General features: G+C 35.6%; 3 protein-coding genes across 7 annotated transcripts; all 3 read right to left on the bottom strand.

Annotated features, from left to right (window-relative positions):
• Window positions 1-2,199: 2,199 nt before the first annotated feature.
• Window positions 2,200-4,775, bottom strand: LOC126690438 (uncharacterized). 2 transcript variants are annotated; one of them, XM_050385588.1, is made up of 2 exons: window positions 4,512-4,775; window positions 2,200-3,188 (listed from the first exon to the last, which is right to left on the bottom strand). In XM_050385588.1, the coding sequence occupies exons 1-2, from the start codon at window positions 4,526-4,528 to the stop codon at window positions 2,411-2,413; spliced, it is 795 nt and encodes a 264-aa protein (XP_050241545.1). In that variant the 5' UTR covers window positions 4,529-4,775; the 3' UTR covers window positions 2,200-2,410. The 2 variants fall into 2 exon arrangements, with proteins under 2 accessions (XP_050241545.1, XP_050241546.1); XM_050385589.1 differs by having other exon boundaries at window positions 2,200-3,099; window positions 4,512-4,774.
• Window positions 4,776-6,510: 1,735 nt separating this feature from the next.
• LOC126690437 (eukaryotic translation initiation factor 3 subunit D-like) lies at window positions 6,511-12,068 on the bottom strand. Its single transcript, XM_050385587.1, has 3 exons — window positions 10,225-12,068; window positions 7,635-7,683; window positions 6,511-6,845 (listed from the first exon to the last, which is right to left on the bottom strand). Exon 1 carries the CDS (start codon window positions 11,938-11,940, stop codon window positions 10,228-10,230), a length of 1,713 nt encoding a protein of 570 aa, XP_050241544.1. The 5' UTR covers window positions 11,941-12,068; the 3' UTR covers window positions 6,511-6,845; window positions 7,635-7,683; window positions 10,225-10,227.
• Window positions 12,069-13,619: 1,551 nt separating this feature from the next.
• LOC126690436 (protein GET1) lies at window positions 13,620-19,357 on the bottom strand. 4 transcript variants are annotated; one of them, XM_050385585.1, is made up of 7 exons: window positions 19,153-19,357; window positions 18,225-18,306; window positions 17,872-17,942; window positions 15,397-15,467; window positions 15,227-15,308; window positions 14,733-14,782; window positions 13,620-13,964 (listed from the first exon to the last, which is right to left on the bottom strand). In XM_050385585.1, the coding sequence occupies exons 1-7, from the start codon at window positions 19,262-19,264 to the stop codon at window positions 13,896-13,898; spliced, it is 537 nt and encodes a 178-aa protein (XP_050241542.1). In that variant the 5' UTR covers window positions 19,265-19,357; the 3' UTR covers window positions 13,620-13,895. The 4 variants fall into 4 exon arrangements, with proteins under 4 accessions (XP_050241542.1, XP_050241539.1, XP_050241543.1 ...); XM_050385582.1 differs by having other exon boundaries at window positions 18,225-18,304; window positions 19,148-19,352; XM_050385586.1 differs by lacking the exon at window positions 13,620-13,964 and adding an exon at window positions 14,300-14,459 and having other exon boundaries at window positions 18,225-18,304; window positions 19,148-19,354.
• Between the last annotated feature and the right edge of the window lie 2,132 nt (window positions 19,358-21,489).

The following is a 21,489-nucleotide window of genomic DNA, read 5'->3' as shown; positions in this document are numbered from 1 at the left end:
CCCGCCTAAAAATTCGAGAAAAAATGATGGCCGTCCGATCCACGCCTCACCGTTGGATAAAGAGGACATAAAGCTTCCGGGAGTAAATAGCCGCGTCTCGTAAATTGTAGCGCGTCCAAAGTAACTGCCCGCACGCGCGCCCCAAACCCTCCTTACTTCCACCCTCACTAACGTCAAAACCCCGCTTTTCTCCTCGGAATGAGATAAAAACCGGAGTTTTGAGGGGCTATTGTGGGGCCCGGCCCAAAATAATGGGCTAATTAAACTACGGGCCCGTCCGAGAAGAATCCTGTCCGAGGAGAAGTCATAGCCCAAACATTATTTAAGCCCAATTGCGGTAAAAGCAACCTGTCCGAGGAGTAACTCCTCCTCGGACATTACGAAGTCCGGATCAAGAGCTCGCCCCAACCATTGCAGTTCATCCTCCAAGCATATAAAAAAGAATAAAACCCAAAATATCTCATGGAAAGCTGCCACCACCACATTAAATGTGTCACAACCACTCTCTTGGCCGCATTAATGAGGAAAAGACCCCTGAACAGTGCTACCTTGACCACTGCAACTCACAAGGGAGTGATAAGGGTGTCTGATAGGACAGGTGCTCAAGTGGGGGCTTAGATGATCAACAAGTGTAAGGCTCAGATAAGAATGAGAGACCTATATAATGTAGTGGAGTCCCTCAAAGAGAGGGACGAAAAATGTATTATCTGTACCCAGGAAATAGAATCTTCTACTGGATATCCATTCTTGTGTTTTTGTTTCTACAATAACATTGTCCATGCATCAGACCGACCAAGTTCACTGAGGCTAAGTTCTTTGACCCATCCTCTACAAAGATTTATTGTGTGTTGCGCCTTGGGCCAAGACCTGATCAGTAGGATTTGGACCAGGAAAATCGTGCAACTACATATATATATATATATATATATATTTTTTTTTTTTTTTTTTTTCACTTGGTTAACCTTATAATTGCTTGATTATTTTTCATATTTTTGGTTGTGTATAATTAAATATTTTTTGTATTTTATTTCAATTTTTTGGTGAATAAGAAATTTATTTTAAAGCAAGAACTAGGTATACAACAATCTTATGCAACTAAATTTAAGCAAGAATGTTATATTACGAATCAATTTTTTTTAATATAAACCTTATATAAATGAATGCACGTGCCTCATTAAACATATGAGAGTAATTTAATATTTTGTCATAAAGAAAAATAATATTATTTTTTTACTGAATGAAAAGAATACTAAAAATATACAAATGTTTAAAAGTTTTAATAATATGAAAGGCTAAATAAAAAAATATTCTATTTTCTCCTCAAGAAATATGCCACATGGTAAAACCTTACTATTCCAGCTTGAAATAAAATATGTAAAACAAAATTATTAGTTGGGAACTTGGAATCACACATACCAATATATATGATAGTTTATATACTTGATATTTACACACATAGACAAGTTATTTATAGTGCCTAATACCATTATTTATTTTAAGATTTTTTTAATTATATATTAAACTTTAAATGATGCATTTGCTTATAAGGAATGTTTGCATTGAGGTTGCATTTGAATACTTGAATTTGAATTTAAATTTGAGTTTAAATTAATGGCTTTAAAATGCCTTAATTCCAAATCTACAAATATTGAAGTATATCTTTTGGATTTCTAAACTTCTATGGGTTTAGAAGGTTTAGAATTGCTGGTGGATTTGTTGAATCCAAATCCTTGCTTGACCTTTTGCAAACCATCCAAACAAAGTATTTCAATTTTATTCACATTAATCCAAATACATGTACCCAAATCATGCCAGGCAAACACACCATTACTTTTGCTTAGGTGAGAAGTTCAATAAATGGTACCTATTCCCCTTTTAAAGAAGAGTTGCACATGTCATTAATTAAAAGATGGAAGTTTTTTTTTTTTTTTTTTTTTTTTTTGAGAAGGATTTAAAAGATGGAAGTGTACTCAAAGAGTGCCCTACATGGTACCACCCATGCTCTTATACGAGGTTGTTACTTTTATTTTATGCATGTATAATTGTACATGTACATGTATGATGTGTGCTGGGCTTAAATTGGGTTGAGCCTGATCAATTAATCAAAGCATACACAACCTGATCTTTTTTATAGGTAACCCGACCTGAACAATTGAATCCAACCCAATAAACCATATCAGTGGACTGAACACTGGAATATCTGCTAATAAACGTAAATTCGATTTCAAAAGTAAAAAAGATACCAGATAAGTCGATCAATGTTCTACGCACTCTGCATAACCTTTTTTTTTAAATGTAAAGTTTTAGCACCAAAATACACCTAGGAATTGAAAAGAACATGCACATATCATTGGAACACCAAAAATAAATCCAAGTCGCATTAAAGTCCGCTGGCCATAGTTCCTGATGATCACTGCCTTGATCTGGACTCAGCCCGTCTTGCTTCATCTGGTGTGGAAGGAAACAGCTCCACATACCTAGACCCAATTGTCATCTTGTCCTTGCACATCGCTCTCTTAGCCTCATCTACAGTCACAAACTCTACATATGCCTCGCCGGTCGCTTTCCCATCTGGGCGACATGCAATATGTACTCTTTCTTCTATCAGCTTAAAATCCCGGAAAAATTCAACAATTTCAGTTTTTTTCACAGAGAAAGGGAGACCACGCATCTTCAATATTTCAGTGTATTCCAGTTGGTCCTTATCATTGAACCTCTTTGATCGGGCCGGAGGAGGGCTTCCATGGTAATCATTATCATAGATTCCTTCATAGTTTACCTCTCCAGCAACAGCATTGTAATAATCCTGTCTCTTGCATCTGAAAACTTCCACATACCTCCTTCCCATGCTCTGCCGATCTCTCTGTAAAGCAAACTCAACCTGCATGGATCCCGCAAAGACAACAAAGGCTTCTCCTGAGAACCGTCCGCTCTTGTTAACCAGCAAAACATCCACAATGTCCAGTCCAGCAAAGAACTTGAAAATGTCAATATCAGTGCAGTTGAAGGGAAGCCCCCTGAGACGAACTACTGGAAAAGGAGGGGGCTGAAAGCCACCAGCATAGCCATAAGGTTGAAAGCCACTTGGGCCGCTGCTCACTGCGAAGTAGGGATTGGATTCCATCATTCTTTGTCTCTTTGAGCCGACCTCGTACCCGTCCGAAACCCCCCCGCTTCCCAACATTGCCCTTCAATTATAAATACCCAAAAAAAAAAATCCCCCACTCAACCTGTTAATAAAACCAAACCCAACCCACGATTCCCTGACACCTAAATCTTTAACACTAAAATTTTCATCCTTAATAAAATGACCATATTTACTAGCCCTCTTAAAAACAGCCAACATATGAACCCCAAACACACATCAAACATAACTTTACATAAGCAACAAAACATCAAATTGCATATCAAGACTGCATAACATATGGAATCCAACATGTTGACAAGAATTATATATGAAACAAAAATGTTATTATAAGTTAACCAGATAAGTTAAAAAAAAAATAAGTTCATCTTCTAAGCTAATGCCTAATCAGCTCCAATAATTATAATTCGATAATAGGGCATTTTAACATCCAACACCATGGAAAATAAGAGGGGGAAACATGACATTACCAAAATTTATAAGAAGATCCTAATCCTCCCTTAGTGCCACTAACTCAATAAAAAAAAATTAAGTACACAAAACTCTGTTGTTTCTCCATAAAATATGAAACCACCCAAAAGTTTTAAGCATAACACTTAGCCCCTCTATGGTATTGTTTTGTGTGTAAACCGTTCATTGTGTCACACTTAACCCTCCCAAGGCCCCCCCTGTAGTTTTGTTTTATGTGAAAATTTAGAGTTACATTTTCACATAAAACAATATCATGGGAGTTTTGTGTCACACTTAAAAATCTCAAAGGGGTTATGTGTAACACAATTAACGGTTTACACATAAAACACACTACCACAAAGGGGTTAAGTGTCACACTCAACACCTTAAGGGGGTTTCGTGTTTTATGGGAAAACCAAATGGTTTTTTTTTTTTCTTTTATGTATTTTTCCCAAAAATAATAACAGAAATCCAACCACCACCACCACCAAACCTTAGCCCCAAAAGTTTGGGATCAGCTATGGATCCCAATCCTTGACAGACTAATCAGCAAGTTGTTATCAAAACAGATTGAAATTTACACTGCTTTCGCTGATTGAATGTCCTTTTTTACATGTAACCCACAAATTTCTCTACTAAAAATCAATCTTTTTTTATTGAAACAACAGCAAACAATCAAGAACCACACAACATACACTTCTCTCATTTATACCGAGCCAAACAAACTCAAATTCAAAGTTCTTATACACACAAATACATATATACATATATAGCATGAGGAAAAAGCAATGAAGAAGCATCAAAAGCCCTAAAAACAATTGAAACCAAACCCTATCTATCTACGTCATGGCAAAACTACAAGAAGGAAATCGCGAGAAACAAACAGAAATTAAAGTATGCAGGAAAAGAAACTTACCCTCTTGGTCCGTACATGGCTACGAGAAAATTCGGAGTCCTAGGAAGCTGCTTCGATTCTCCGAAGAGAGAAAAGATTGAATCTTTGAAAGAGAATTAGCGAGTATAAGCCGAACAGAACGACGTCGTTGTCGGGGGTGAAGAAACCCTAACTAGCCTAGGGTTAAAAATTTCAGAGCGTTGAAACTTTGAAAGAAAAGGATTTTCTGAATTCTGATTATTTTTTTCCTTCTTCGTTTGCGTTTTTATTCTCTTTCTGATTTGGGGGTTTGGGATATTGAATTTATTAGTCATTATTAATTGAGCTTATGTGTAATTACGGTAATATCCTTTTGAGTGAGCGTGTTGGGTTCCCCATTTTGGAGGGTGGTTTTGGAAAATCCGAAGCTTACCGACTCCCTGGGTTATATTTCAGAAAACAAAATAAATAAATAACGTTTTTAAAAAATCAAAAATCAAAATGCATCATTCATCTCAATTTGCACTTTATACTTTTGTGACCAATAAAACTATAAGATTTAATTTTAAAGTTTTAAAATTATATTGTTTAATCTATTACAATTAAAATGTCATTATCACAAAAAAAAAAAAATGTCATTAAAAATATGAAACATTTAGGTCTTAAAGTTTATAATATTCACGAGCTCATAAGCATTTTGTATTATTTAAATTTTGATGTAAAAGTTCAAGTCTTAAAAATCTAAACTATTAACGTAGAGGAAGCTCTAGAAGAAATAACATTAATGAATGATGAATAGGAATAAAAATAAGATATATCAAACTAACAAATAATTATGATATTTTTTTAGCAAAAATAAAATGGTTTTTGTCTAGTTGTGGGAGAGGCAATATTCATGCTAATAAGAGACTTTAAACTAAAAAGGGTAGTGGGATATGAATGCGATTCTTGATGATCCATTCAAACTACAAGAAGAAGTTAGTCCTTCGAGATTATATAAAGTCAACAATAATTTTTTAAAATTTAATGAGACCACAATTTTTTTTTTCTTTAATTAAAAGATAGAAGAAGATGAGACCACAATTTAATAAAATGTATATTTCAGTTTTCGAATTTCAATAAAGGAATATAGAAAAGGCAGCAAAGTTTATCACAATTGCCGTGCATAGCTGTATGAAAAAGATTGCTCACTTGATTTTTTTTTTTTTTTTTTTATAGGAATAATTGTTTGATTGTTTATCTGTTAAGTGTAACACAGTATCAATAAATATCAACAATATACTACAAGATTTATGAGTGATGAAACATCACAGAGGCCCATTGGAAGCAAATGATGTGCTTGTAATGGTTCTCGATGTCTTTTATAGATTATCCTTTATCGTCCTCTTGGAATTTTCAAAAACAATGCCTAGGCCCTAGTATTGAACCACCACTCGGCCTCTTCTCCAATGCTTCACCAACATCTTCATTTAATCAACATAGCCCCCTGAATACACTCTTGGCTGTGGCCTATCTGGTCATTCTTTACAAGCTCATATTTTGCAAATTGATTTGCTTCTTGTTAGTGATTCTACTTTACTAACATGTGTCTACTTTTGGACATGTATCACCATTAGTGCACTGGACCTAAACCAAGTCCCTAGTTTACAACCAAAACTGCACTGGTACGACTTTTACATGGACTATCATATGGAAGCTACTGCACATGCTCATTCCAACCTTCCGTTAACCAATGCAGTTTCTGATTGAATGTTTATAAGTACTAGAAAACTGAACCAAGCACTTACAATTGGCTTTCGTTCTCAATAGCTTGAGAACGTTTTTGACATCTCTTTTTCATTTATTATGCTTGTGTTTTGCACAAAGCTAGTGGGCGCGTTAAAATCAAGAGTGTTGTCTGAAGAGCTCAACACGCGTCAGGAATGAGCATACATGGTCTTTGTAAACAACGTAGCAAACCATAAAAATGATATTTACCAAAAAAAAAAAAAACCATAAAAATGCTAATATTTCGTGAACAAATATCTGTCACTCCAAGAGCACATCAAAATTTGGTACTTGAATATCTTTTACTAATATGAGAAATGCGTTTTACAAGAGGCTAATTTTTCTAACCAAAATCTTCGGACTAAGGCTTCTTGTTGTACCACTCCATAATCTAAACTTACATGCAGGCCAAATAAATAAAAACAAAATAATGTAGATTGTTACAGGAATTGATTGCAAAAGTGTTTTTCTTCCTTGAAATTCAGAAAACAGAAATCACACATTTTCGGATGAGAAGAGAATAAGCACCATGATCTTTTTTCTACTTGAGGAGTCGACAAACAAATTGCTCACCCTAGAAGATAATATTAACCAAGGTATTATCCCAACCTGCAGTTACACATTAAGAGATCAGTTAAGAACTTAGAAGTAACATTGAGAAACCTGTATGCATCACAATACATGCTTTAAGAAAATGGCTCTCTCTCTCTCTCTCTCTCTCTCTCTAACACACACACACCATTTTTCAACTTTCAGGATGCGTATTATACAAATTTAACTGAGTGACACAATTGCACTCATGGCCATACACTTCTATGTAGGACGATCTAATGAGCTGAGAAACTTGTCAAACATTTAATTTATATACACCATACATGCAAAAGAATCTTAAATTCTTAATATAGGATAGTTCTGAAAATTGTAAATTTCCAGAGGTAAAAAGAATTCCTGATTTACTTTTTCCCCATTAAAAGAATATGATAACAGTCAGCACCAGATTTAAAGAAGAGGGTTCTTAAATCTTATGTGTAGAATCTGGACATCACATTGCTCCAGGAAGTACATAATTTCAAGCGCAAAGAGGTATTCATCCCTGTATATCTGTCAACAGTAATCATGATAACACCAACTACATTGCTTCCCCCACCCCCACCGCCACCCCCTTAAATATCGGGTTGCACTAAATGTTCTTATCTTGATCAATAAATTTCCTCATTATCTTTCTGAAAGTTTGTCAGCAATTTAAAATACAGAACAGCAGGTATAGGAAGTGAGGCTCAGCCCAGCCATCCTCAAGGGGGAACTAGCCTAACAATTTTTCCATTCTTCACAAAGGGTTTCTCTCATACAGGATATATGAAAATAACAAAAATAGAAAACAAGTTAAAGGCTGTTTACCATAACATTGTTGTTTAAAGTGCTCCTGCCCTCCAAGATAGCAACTTCCCTGCCAAAAAAAAAGAGAGAAAATTTTTCAATATGCGGAAGCAGGCCAGGAATATTCTCAATTAGTTCGCATTTTTTCCTTGATGAATATCCTGAGGCAGAGACAGGAATCTTTTACTTGGGCACCATTGGATATTAGAAAGTACAGCATAATTTTGTTAGCCCAGTAAGTATTGACTTGGTGAGGCCATATATATACCAAAGAAGACCTCAAATGTCTTCTTTTTTTTTATTGGTTGGGAAGGTACCTAAGACCTGCTTCTGCTCCTACTACCTATCATTTGCCTACTTAGTCTATAATCAGGTTAGTTTGCAGAAGCATCATAAGCTGATCAATCAAACCACAAGTCTATAGAGTAAAATAGCAGGGGTGTAAGCAAACATAGCAAATTGACCACAAAATATAGCTAGTTTATAAATTCTTAAGATAATTTTGAAAATTCTGCCAGACAATTATCCAAAAAGAAAATTACTAAATGATGCAGTGATCACGAAAAACAACATTCAAAAAACAAGTTGAAGAAGGTACGTTTAAAAATCCTCAGTTTGAACACAGCCAATTAATAAAAATGCTATGGGCTATGGAAAACAACATTCAAAACCAAGTGGAAGGTGTTTAACAATCCTCAGTTTGAATACAGTCAATTAATAAAAATGAAGTGGGCTTTCAGCATTTTCTTTAAAAATAAAAAAAAAAAAGAATCCTTTCCTGGATTCAAGAAAAATAAGAAGCCCTGAACATGAAACCACCTTTCCCTCCCCTAAACTTGGGGGTTGTACTTATTAAATATTCCAATGCACCAATCAATAAGCTTCCTTGAGCAAAAAAGAGGTACAACAGAAAAAGGGGGGAATAAATCACATCAACAAAATGACCACTCAGGAAGGTGAATATACTGCCTCAACACCAAAAGATGTATTCTGATTTCTGAGCAACTCCGCCAATACCAAAGTCATTGTAGCACCACACTATTCCACAACCGTTTCATCCATTTATTGTCATGGTTTAAGAAAAAAACGTGTTTCGCACTTGCAAGACATCAATAAAATGCACTGAAAGAAAGACAAGACACTTTCTTTTTATGCCCAGAAAATATTCAATTCATAAGCCAAAATCAGACCTTCCAGGTCACTGTTGCAATATATAGAGACACTTATTACATTTTTCAGATCAATTCCAACAAAATGTAGCAACCAACACATCTCCATGACTTTTCACCAATAAAGATTAACTTATTCTACTTCTAGTTTAATAACTCAAGCCCAACTATGGTTGCAGTAGCTTTATGCGTCCTAGAGTCATTTGTTGCAAAGAAATGTGTACACAGCACATCATTCTATCGAGAGGTATAAAATGTCTTGTTGACCTCCTTGCCCCCATTTTCATCCATAAAATTCAATTCTACAATTACAGTTTAAAACACAACATTTCCCTACTTCTTACTTAAACTACATAAGAAAATACAGACTTCAACAGAGAACAAAGGAAAATTTTTCACTTGGACAGGGTGTCAATCAATCTTCCACAACAACAACAATGACAAAGCCTTAGTTCCAAAATTCAACCATGGATCCTCAACAAATTAGATTGGGTTAGTCACAGGTATTCTTTTTCTCCGTTCTATCCTATCTAAAGTCATGCTCTCTGTTACTCCCCTAATTGACACGTCTTTTTTTTATTACTTCTTTTTCTCCAATCTTCCAAAAAAAAAAAAAAAAAAAAAAAAAAAACGAGAATATACAAAGATGTTTTGTAAAATATAAGCACAAAGAGCCTCACAAACTGTCAGAGGCAATCACAGTCCATGAGAGAAATGACCATAGAAGGTTAGAATATAGATATACACATACATACATAAATGGTTAAACAAACACACAGCAAAAAGTTCACAACAGCGAGTAAAAAATCCATCACCTATCCATTATCCAGTACACATTATAAAGAGCCATAAGAATCTTCTTAGAAACACTACCTATATCTTTTACAATATCACACGCTACTCCATTAATAAAACATAAATTTTTTAACTCAACTTGTAAACTTGTACCATCACAACATAATAATGACTATCTCACTAAATTTTCCTAAATATCACCAGTTTCAACTTTCAAAGCAGAGCCTACTATAGGATGGTATAAAGCCATTGAAGCCCGGCAATGAAGGCATGCCAGTTAAAAGGGATGGTATGTTGGTTCATGATTGAGCAATGATCACATAAAACTCAGAGAAATTCAGGCAGTAAATAAAACAACTCCAACAGAAGTTTGGTTCATGTCTGGTGGCATAATTTGGGACTTTCTAAAAAAGTGAAAGATAAATCGTGTATGTTTTGAACACACACGGCACAATATCATTATATTGCATGACTGATCAAGAATTTACTAATACTAACATTAGAGCGTGTGTGAATTTGTTCGTTACCTAAATATTCTTTTAGGTAAAATAATAAGTTAGTCAAATTCTAATTCTCATATCCAAGAAAACAAAAGGAAAGACTAAGTCTAATTCTCATTTAAGTTATGTAAGATCAAGAACCATTACCCTTCAAGCTTGTGCAACCACCTCCTTCTCCTCCACATCATTTGTAGCAGCATTTGGCTCTGCACTCTCAGCATCCTCCGTGGGTGGCTGAACCTGCTCATCCTCCGGCAGTGGCTCCTCCACGTAATCATTCTCGAATGCATCCGCAGGCACCTCATAGATCCTAACTTGTGGTTTGGCTGGGTCCTTGACAAGCACATACTTCCCCTCGTTCAACTTCATACACAAGTCCACAATGGACTTCACAATCCCCCACATATTCGAAGTATTCAAATTAATCTGTGAAGCAAACTCCCTTGGCTTGTACCCGACAACTGCCAATATCACATGGTTAAAATGATCACGAGGATGAACCCTAGAGACATACCCCAGTTTCATCATATCGGCACTAGCTAGCAAAGCCTGAGCCGTCCATTTGGCCATCTTATTGGCATTGTTCTTTAGCTCAGTGGCCAACACAGCACCTCTCTGAGTCTCGAGCTTCTGCCTCCAATCAACACCCGAGTATTTGGAGTCGAATTCGTTGAGTGCATTCAGAGTTAAGAAGGACCTCTGATTGTTAATCTCAACAACACTCTGTACCTCACACCGAGCCACCAAGTACATGTCGTTATCGAGCTTCCAGCGCCTATAGCGATATGCCACAGAGGCAACCTCTTCTCCTTCGCTGGCGAAGGGGTTAGGCTCTTCGAATGCGACCTTTTTCCCATCCCTAATGAGAACCTGCTGGGAGAAATTCTGGTTGATGTAAGCAGCCTCCACGCCGAGGGAATAGGAGGAATTGATATCGTCCTTAGCCTCAGGCAAGGGCTCCTGAGAGGTCTCGTGAACAGAAAGCAAATCGAGCTGAGAGCCATCACGCTTATCGAAGAACAACTTGTTCCCGACCCTCTGGACCACAATGTCCCACGAGTAAACCGACCTGGGCGCACACATGAGGGTGGAGAGGATCGTGTCGGTGGCGAAGACGGTGGCTTTGTCCTCGCTGGCGAGGCGGCGGATGACAGGGTCATCAGTGGTGGTAACCTTGAAGAAATTGCGGTTTTTGAAGCGCTCAAGGCGGCGCTCGTTCTTGGGAGTGATGCGATCAAAGGATCGATCGTAGAACTCGAGTGCGCCGCAGAGGAGGAGGTCCTCGGGTTCGGGGACGGAGAAGGAGAGCTTGGAGAAGGTGGAGAAGGGGATCTGATCGAGCATGTTCCATTCGGGTTGGATATCGACGGAGGATTTCAAAGGCTCTCGGCGCATCATGTTGTTGGCGTTGGAGCGGTTATTATTGTAGTGACGGTCGCGGCGAGCGCGTTCCTTCTCTGCCTCGCGCTTTTTGGCTTCGACTTCCTCGTCGCGGCGTTGAGGGAGCTGGCGCTGTTGCTGGAACCTCCACTTGGGGCCGAACTTGGGCTTAGGTGGAGGCTTGCCGTCGACGAGACGGAAGGAGGAGTCGTCATCGGCGGCGCCGGAGGAAGGGAAGGAGTCGTCGTTGGAGAAGTCGAAGACGGAATCGGAAGGGTTCTTGTTGCGGTTCTGGTTCTGGTTGTTGTAGTTGGTGCGGGTCCAGTCAGCGATACGGCCAAGCTTATCGGAGCGGGAGAAAGGGGCGAAGGGGACGTTGACAGGGAGATTTAGGTTGAGATTGGAAGAATCGGGAGGGCCCCATCCGTCAGGATTGAATGGGACTTCTCCAACTTCGAACTCTCCTCCTCCTCCTCCTACCATTTTGTGAAGGTGAAACTGAAGCGAATCTGAAGGAGTAGATACAGGGCAGCGGCTTGGCTTTTGAGTTTTTGAAAGAAAGGGTTTTTCTTCGTTTGCGGGTTTATGCTCTTTCGGATTTGGGGAGTTTGGAAATTTGCAATTTATTGCTCTTTATTATTATTATTTTATTTTTATTTTTTTTTTTTGAGAAACCACTGTTCTTTATTTATTTATTTTTAAGATTGCTCTTTACTCTTTACTAACTGAGCTTGTGTGTAATTACAGTTATATCCTTGTGCTATAAGGATGAGTTTTCTCAATTTAGGGTATGTTTAGTTGGAGGTAGAATAGAGAGGATAGAAAATAAATGAGAAAAAATATGATTGAGTGTGCTTAGAGAACCTCACCCATTACACCCTTTACTGGCTTATATTTCAGAAAACAAATAAATAAAGTTAAAGAAAAAAAAAGGTCAAAATGTATCATTCATCTCAATTTGCAATTTATACTTATTGTCCAATAAAACTATAGGATTTAATTTGTAAGTGTTTAAAATGTCATTAAAAATATGAAACATTTAGGCCTTAAAGCTTATACTAATATTTACATGCTCATAAGCATTTCGTATTATATAAATTTCGATGTAAAAGTTCCAGTCTTAAAAATCTAAACTATTAACATATAGGATGCTTTAGAAGAAGTAGCTTTAATCAATGAATAGGAATGAAATTAAGATATATCAAATAAACAAATAGTTATGATATTTTTTAGCAAAAATAAAATGGCTTTTGATTTTTTGTGGGAGAGGCAACATTCACGTTAAGAGACTTTTTAACTACAAGAAGATTTCAAAAAGTGAACAATAATTTTTTAAAATTTGATGAAACCACAAATTAATAATATGTATATTTTACGTTATCAAATGTCAATATAGGAATATAGAAATGGCAGCAAAGTTTATCACAATTGCATTGCATAGCTGTTGAAAAAGCTCATCACTCAATGACACTCATATATATTATATACTACAAGATATGTGAGTAATGAAACATCACATAGGCCCATTGGAAGCAAATGATGTGCTTCTTGTAATGGGTCACCCTGTCTTTCATAGTCTATCGTCCTCTTCGAATTTTCAATAACAATGCCTAGGCCCTTGTTTTGAAACACCACCAATTTTGTAGCAGATGTACACTCGGTTGTATTGCACTTTTGGCTATGGCCTATCTGGTTATTCTTTACAAGCTCATATTTTGTACAAACTAGAAACTTTTTTTTTTTTTTTGATGTACACTCGGTTGTACAAACTAGAAACTAGTTTAGAAGCAAAACTGAACTGGTACGACTTTTACATGGACTATTAAACGGAAGCAGCTATGATGTGGAAAGTGGAAACCAAAGGCAATACGATACATATGCTCATTCCTACTTTTCGATAACCAATGTAATTTCTGATTGAATGTTTAAAAGTACTAGAAAACTGAAGAAAACACTTACATATTTGAGAATGTTTTTTCATTTTTTTATGCTTATATTTTGAGCAAAGCTAGTGCGCGTGTTAAAGTCAAGAGTGTTGTCTGAACTTTGAAGAGCTCAATACTTGCCAGAGTCAGGAATGAGCATGTATGGTCTTTGTAAACAACGTAGCAAACTATAGAAATGCTAATATTTCTAGAACAAAAATCTGTCACGCCAAGAGCACATCAAAATCTGGTACTTCGAATTTCTTTTACTAATATAAGAAATGTGTTTTAAAATAGGCAAATTTTCTAACCAAAAACTTCAGACTAAGGCTTGTTGTTGTTGTTGTTGTTGTACTCCATTATCTAAACTTACATGCAGGCCAAATAAATAAAAACAAAATAATGTAGATTGTTACAGGAATTGATTGCAAAAGTTTTTTTCTTCCTTGAAATTCAGAAAACAGAAATCACACATTTTCTGATGAGAAGTTAATAAGCACCATAATCTTTTTTCTACTTGAGGAGTCGACAAACAAATTTGCTCACCCTGGTAGATAATATTAACCAGGGTATTATCCCAACCTGCAGTTACACATTAGGAGACCAGTTAAGAACTTAGAAGTAAAATTCAGAAACCTGTATGCATCACAATACATGCTTTAAGAAAATGGCTCTCTCTCTCTCTCTCCCTCTAACACACACACACACACACACCATTTTTCAACTTTCAGTTAGCGCATTATACAAATTTAACTGAGTTAAACAATTGCACTCATGGCCCTACACTTCTATGTACGATGATCTAATGAGCTGAGAACCTTGTCAAACATTTAATTTATATACATCATACATGCAAAAGAATATTAAATTCTTAAAATAGGTTAGTTCTGAATATTGTAAATTTCCAGAGGTAAAAGAATTCCTGATATCCTTTTTCCCCATTAAAAGAATAAGATAACAATCAGCACCAGATTCAAAGAAGAGGGTTCTTAAATCTTATGAGTGTAGAATCTGGAGATCACATTGCTCCAGGAATTACACAATTTGAAGCACTAAGAGGCGTTCATCCCTGTATATCTGTCAACAGTCATCATGATAATATATATTTTTTGATAAGTACAGTCATCAGGTTGCACTAAATGTTCTTATCTTGATCAATAAATCTCCCCATTAACTTTCTGAAAGTTTGTCAGCAATTTAAAATACAGAACAGCAGGTATAGGACATGAGACTCAGCCCAGCCATCCTCAACGGGGAACTAGCCAAACAATTTTTCCATTCTTCACAAAGGGTTTCTCTCATACAGGATATATGAAAATAATAAAAGTAGAAAACTTAAAGGCTATTTACCATAACATGGTTGTTTAAAGTGCCTCCTGTCCTCCAAGATAGCAATTTCCCTGCCAAAAAAAAAAAAAAAAAAGGGAAATCTTTCAATATGAGGCAGCACACCAAGAATATTCTCAATTAGTTTGCATTTTTTCCTTAATGAATATGGCAGACAGGAATCTTTTACTTGGGCACGTTGGATATTTAGAAAGTACAGCATAATTTTGTTAGCCCAATAAGTACTGACTTGGTGAGGCCAAATCTATACCAAAGAAGACCTCAAATGTCGTCTTCTTCTTTCTTTCTTTTTTTTTTTTTTTTGGGGGGGGGGGGGGGGGGGGGTTTGTACCTAAAACCTGCTTCTGACCCTACCACCTGTTGTTTTCCTACTTAGTCTATTATCAGGTTAGTTTGCAGAAGCATCATAAGCTGATCAATCAAACCACAAGTCCCTAGAGTAAAATTGCAGGGGTGTAAGCAAACATAGCAAATTGACCAATGGCAAGAAGCATTACCAAAGGGTTGCACAAGTCGCTGAGATATGGTGGCAACAGGAACCCTCCAAAACCAGCAAATGAGCACAAAATATGTCAAAACCTACATGAACAACCAAATCAATACAATCTTTGGGGCTCAACAAGGAAGCAAGTTAACTTGTCAAAATCTCAAAGTATTCCAGAGGCACCTTGAAAAGAAACAGAACTTTCAGATACAAATCATATGACATTTTCATTTCCTTGCTATGTGATTCTTGATCTGCAAATCAAAAAGAAGTGTTAGAAGCTTCATTTTATATAGAAAAACAAATTAACAGAAGCCACATAATTTCTAACTTTGAATACATGAAAGATGGGAAAGAAAACAACAGGAATTAATAATTTTAAAAGGAATAAACAAATAAAGCACCAAATCCTCCACGAACACAGCACAAGGATACTTAGGGTCATTTTTAAGGGTAAAACTTAGATACAGTACCTTAGGTACCCCTTTTATAATTTAGCCACCTATCCAATTAAATAACTCACCTCAAAGGTGTTGACACTGTCTCCTTCTCCATTTCTTTCTTTTTCCCATTTTTTTTTTCCTGTTTCCTCTGTTAGAAAACCTACAAGAAGACCCCAAAACCCATTCTAGCTCCTCACACTCTCTCAGACTTCTAACTTTTTTAAGAAATCGAGATTTCAGAAGGATGAAGGGGCCTACTATTCTGCTTGATTCGGTTCGTGAAATTGATAGTACAAGCTGATTCCAAATCTTCCTGATGCGTTATCGACCCAGATTACTGCCAGACTTCCTGGAATTTGCTACTTCAATGTGCAGTTGGTGCCATGGATGTGGGTGGCAACTGTTATGAGTCCTGAACTATTTAAATTAAGAAAGGAGCTTGGAACAACAGAAGAGTGGCTATATCTATTGACGAAGGTTGAATAGGATAAACTTTTGTGGCATGCTTTGGACCCTTCATCAAGAAAATGGCAGAAATTTCCTATGATGCCCAATGTTGTTCATGAAGATGAATCTAGGAAGGGTTCTGCTGGGCTTTGGATGTGGAACATGGTGGGTCCAAGCATTAAAATTGCTGAAGTTATTTGAGGCTGGCTTGGGTGGAACTGTGGAAGGACTCATGGGACCGCGGAAGAATGATTTTCCCATCGTCCTTTTGAAATCTTAATTTCTTCAACAATTTAGAAATCTGAGAGAGTGCAAGAAGCCAAAGAGGTTGGGATTCAGGGGTTTTCTCGCTGGTTATCTAACACATCCATGGCAAACAAAAATAAAATAAAATAAAAAGAAAGAAACAGAGAAAGAGACTGTTTTAACACTGTTAGGTGAGTTATTTAACTAGACAGGTGGCTGCATTTTAGGAGTACCTAAGGTATTGTATTTAAGTTTTGCCCTATATTTTATATGTTTGTTTATTTTATGGTTCACATGATGGGGGAAGGCTGGGCAGCCAGTTGCATTAGGATTTACACTTTACATTACATAAGTGTATTAAAAGATAAACAGTTTGTATAATAAATCTAAAGAAATCTAGTAGGCAGAGTCCCCAAGATAATGAACTGCATAATCATTAAACACCAAGCAATGGCCATAACAACTAGCATGTCCATTTCAGGTCCAAAGGAAAGAGAAGAGAAGATGGTTTGTTCCTTATTTATTTTCTAACAAAATCTCTCATCCCTGCAAACCAAAGCAGACAACCACCAAAAATAATAAAAGCAGATGTTGACTAAAATTCATACCAGTTATAAATCAATTTATGCCATGAAAATACTTTAAGCTTTTATTTTAAGCAATTAACCACTCACTAGATACACATAATCCTTAAAATATCCCACATGAAAGTATATTCTACTAAATTTATAACTTGATCTAAAGGCTGTCTCACACTCGTAGTCATAGGACCATGACAAGGCCAAATATATTCAGACTTGAACTGGGATGTAGGCCACATATGATGAGCTTACTGTCTTGAGCTCTTGAGCCAAATGTCAGCCACATCAAAATAAATAAACATTGTATACAATATTTTTAAGATAGTTAACACATTGTGACGAACAAAGTGCTCAAAGTGGCAGGGCCATGAAAGTCACATTCTCTAATGCCATTAAGTGCACATGCATAACTAGTATTCCTTGTGATGATAGTACCAGAGTCAAGGCTTTCTTCATCAGAGATCTTTAGAACAAAATAGACAAAAAGTGAAGTCCAAAAGACGTGGATTCTTCTAAATAAAAGACTTTGCTTTCTTTTCTCTACTTTGAACTGCAACAGCACAAATGACATCAATTCAAGCCAGCTCTTCAACTCTTATACTTCATTTAAATTGTTTATCCAGCACCTAAAAATAAATGACCTAGTTCATTCCAACAATTAATCTCTATTCTCTTTGCCAATCAACTTCACCCTTGAATAGTCTATATGGATCAACAATACAGCTTCTAGAACCTAACCATCCTGAAAACTAATATCGTGCTAAGTTCCACAATTGTAGACAAATTATTATTAATCATTGATTGGTCAAATAGGTCTTCACAATACCCGAAAAGCCCAATTTATCATTCAAGAAATTAGATTCAAGATAATTTTAAAAATGTTGACACGTCTCTAAATGAGTAAATATAAAGCAGATGAGTGGAGTTGCAAATAGCCTCACAGTTTGCAAGTTCCTTCTCCTTGGCAGCTGCTAACCTCCTAAGTTTCGCAGCTTGTGCAAATGTGGATGGCCTGCAATTAACAAAGAAGCAAATCATATTGTATTCATATTTAATACACACTCATTGAAACTGTCAATTTGAAACCAATATAACCCAAAAGGAAAGAATATATGCTCAAGTTTTTCCAAAAAAACATGAAACTAAACAGAAGCTAATCATATCAAACAAGAAGCTATAAACATCAGAACAACTCAATTCTAAATGCCCGTGGCATTGACAACAAACTGTGATATGATGGATTTCGACGATGAGGTTGGAGAAAGACTTTTCATAAACCTCTAGAACCACTCACTGTGACAAGGAGCTCGCCTCTTTCAAGAGTTGCTTTATCTCTCCACGAAACTGGATTACTGTAGCATTAGTGGATCCTCTCTGCAAAGAAACCACATGACCAAAAAAGAGTATTTTAATAACAGGCAACTTAAGTATAAATCAACTTCATGTGCATCACTGCCAATATTTATTAACAATATCAAATAAATTGACAACCTTAAAAGATCTTTATCCCAAAAATCCACACTATAATTACTTGATTCCTGTACAACGGATAAATACAGTTTGGCAGCGTTTTTATGAGAATCTGAACTGTGTCAATAACTAATTTAATTTTTTCTTAGATTTTTGTTTGATTGGCAAAGAACATTGGGAACTTTGCTTGCTCCTCCTCTTTTTTTTTTTTTTTTTTTTTACTCTAGACTTCTTCTTTTTTGTGTGTTGCTTAGCTCATCAGGGGCGAATGCCCCTAGATCACCAAGCAACTGGTTTTGGCGGGTGGGATCAGTTGCCCGTAGGTTTAACTAGCCAGAGGCGAGTCTAAATGGCTAGTGTGCCCTTGTAAAAGGGCTTCCCCAGTTCCCCCTTGCTTTTCGACAATAGAACCATTATAACCAGGCAAAACCTAGGTACAATTCTATAGGTGTGCATGATCTTAGGTTCTCCAATTAAATTCAACCACGTGGGGGTGCATTGAACAAGGCAGCATAATCAGTGTTATCTTAACCTATTGACAATTAAATTCAACCATGTATAGTATCATTGTTTGAAACCAACAAATTGCAAGCTAACTCATGATCTATGCATTTCAGAATTGTGAATAAAATCAGCAAATTTCAAAAAAGAAAAATCTATTGGAATCTATCAACGAGTATCGTAAATCGTAAGCAACATGCAATGCGATGTCACATGAGAATAATTGAAAATTGTATAGATTCTGACCTTCTTCTTTAAGCGTTCGAGCCACCCGGAAAGGAGCTGAAAGGTGATGACAATCGTGAAGGTTAAAGGAGCTGCAGCCGATACTCGATGCCCCACGGATTCTACCTCTTCTCCCATCTCTCTCTCTCTCTCTCTCTCTCTCTCTCTCTGCAAATTGTATTGGTTAATTTGGTTATTGATCGGGGCGGGAGGGATTAGACTGGACTACTGGACTCGTGGGTTCTTGATTTAGATTTTAGAGCTCGGTCCAAGATCTTTTTTTTTTTTTTTTTTACTCGTTAAACAAATAAAAAATCAATAATAAGATATGAGAACTTTTTATATTGAATTTTTATTTTAAAAATCCAATTGAGAATAATAATCACTGGTGGAAGAGCATGATTAAAATTAATAGTTGAGGACAAAATTAAAATCATAATGTTAATTAATACTAACCTTTAAGCATGTGCATGTGCTCACGTGAGTGTTTAGAGGCTTTTTTTTTATTTTTTAATTAATAATTTTCATTCATCATAATTAGGGGTTGTTGTATTTTTCAATCACAAAATATATAAGGATGTGATGATATTTATATACAAACAAATTATTTTACCCATAAAAAATTAACTTGAGAGCAAGTTTTTATTTCATAAAAAATTTAGAAATAGCGTGAGATTACGAGTAAGGAAATCGCAATAAAAAATATATATATATATTGTTAAGCCTTTTTTTTTTTTTTTATGTGAAATGGTTAAGACTTATTAAAGGTAAAAAAAAAAAAATTGAAATTTTTTTTTTTTGAAAACGTGAGTTTAAGTAGTTGGAGCATTTTAAATATTTGAATAGAAAATGTTCCTATTTTGAAGTCAGTGTTTTAGTACAAGTTAGATATGTTTTTTTTTATTTGGCTTATCTTAAGTACTTTTTTTAACTGGATATCTCATTTTATTTTAAATAACAATAGCAAGTAGTAGTGGGTTTTAATCTCCACATTTTATTTAGTTAGCGGGTGATGTGGTAGTTTCTCATTAAAATAAAAGGAAATTTCAGTTAAAAAAGTATTGGAGGTAAGCCAAACCCTATATTTTTACTTGACTATCTTTTAATTTTGTCTCTACTTAAATTTAGGAATGTTGGGAAATTTTTTAACAAACAAAATGTTCAATCCAAATAAGGGAAGCTCCTTAAATAGTAGTATAGATAGAGACTGTTCATATTTTATAGGTAATGTTTTAATGCAAGTTAGACATGTATTTTGATTTGACTATCCTTTAGTTTTGTCTCTACTTAAACTTATGAGTGTTAGGGATGTAGGGATATTTTTGAACTAACAAAATGTTCAATCCAAATAGGGGAAGCCCCTTAAAAAATAGTATAGATAAGTAGAAAATTCTTAAATAATTGAAAAAAGATTCTAATTGGTTTATCTAATGTAGGGGTGTCAATATTTGACCCAACCCGCGAACACGACACGAACCCGACACAGGTTTTTTCGGGTTAGGGTTAGGCCTTAATGGGTTTGGGTCATAAACGGGTCAACTCGAAAGCGACACGATAAAAAATGTGTCATAAGTGAGTCAACTTGCGTAACCCGCAATAGACATGTTTGACAAGCCAATTTATTTGTGTCAACCTAAAATGACTCACTTAACACAACCCGTTTAACTCGTATAACAAATAAATATTTATTTTATTTTAGATTTGTCAAATACCTTTTATATCCAACATATATTTTAAATTTAAAAAGAAAAGTGAGTAATTACAAAAATTTACAAATGATATAATTGGAAATTGAAACTTTATAGACCCTAGAACTACTAATATTTTTTTTTTTTTTTTTGCATAAAACTTGCACAAATGAAATTGGATAAGCTTGTGGAAGATGTTATGAATTTAGACATCAACAAAGAATCTATGGATGATAATCGTGGTCATAGTCAAGATTAGTCTACTGTTTGCTCAAATTATTTCAATATTGATACTTAGCATTTGGCGAATTCCAAGGATATTATATATTTTGTTGAACTATGTTATTTTATTTTTGTTAAACTTTGTTATTTTGAATTTGGGTTGAAGTATATGCACTTCTTTTGGAGTGTAAGGAGTTTATTTCTAGATGAATGTTATATTTTTGTTGAACTATATTATTTTGAATGTGGGTTGAAGACTTGAAGTGTATGCATTGCTTTTAGAGATGTAAAAAAAATTATTTCTAAATGGATGTTATAATTAATATTATGTAGGTTGAAATGGGTTGTGTTACATTCATGTCAACCTAACACGACTCGTTTATTAAGCGTGTCAAATGGGTTGGGACAGGTCAACTTGCCTTATTACAGGTCGGGTTAGGGTTAAAGGATCAT

Source organism: Quercus robur, chromosome 6 (genome assembly GCF_932294415.1).
Source record: "Quercus robur chromosome 6, dhQueRobu3.1, whole genome shotgun sequence".
NCBI lineage: Eukaryota > Viridiplantae > Streptophyta > Magnoliopsida > Fagales > Fagaceae > Quercus > Quercus robur.
This window is presented reverse-complemented; position numbering and strand designations above follow the sequence as displayed.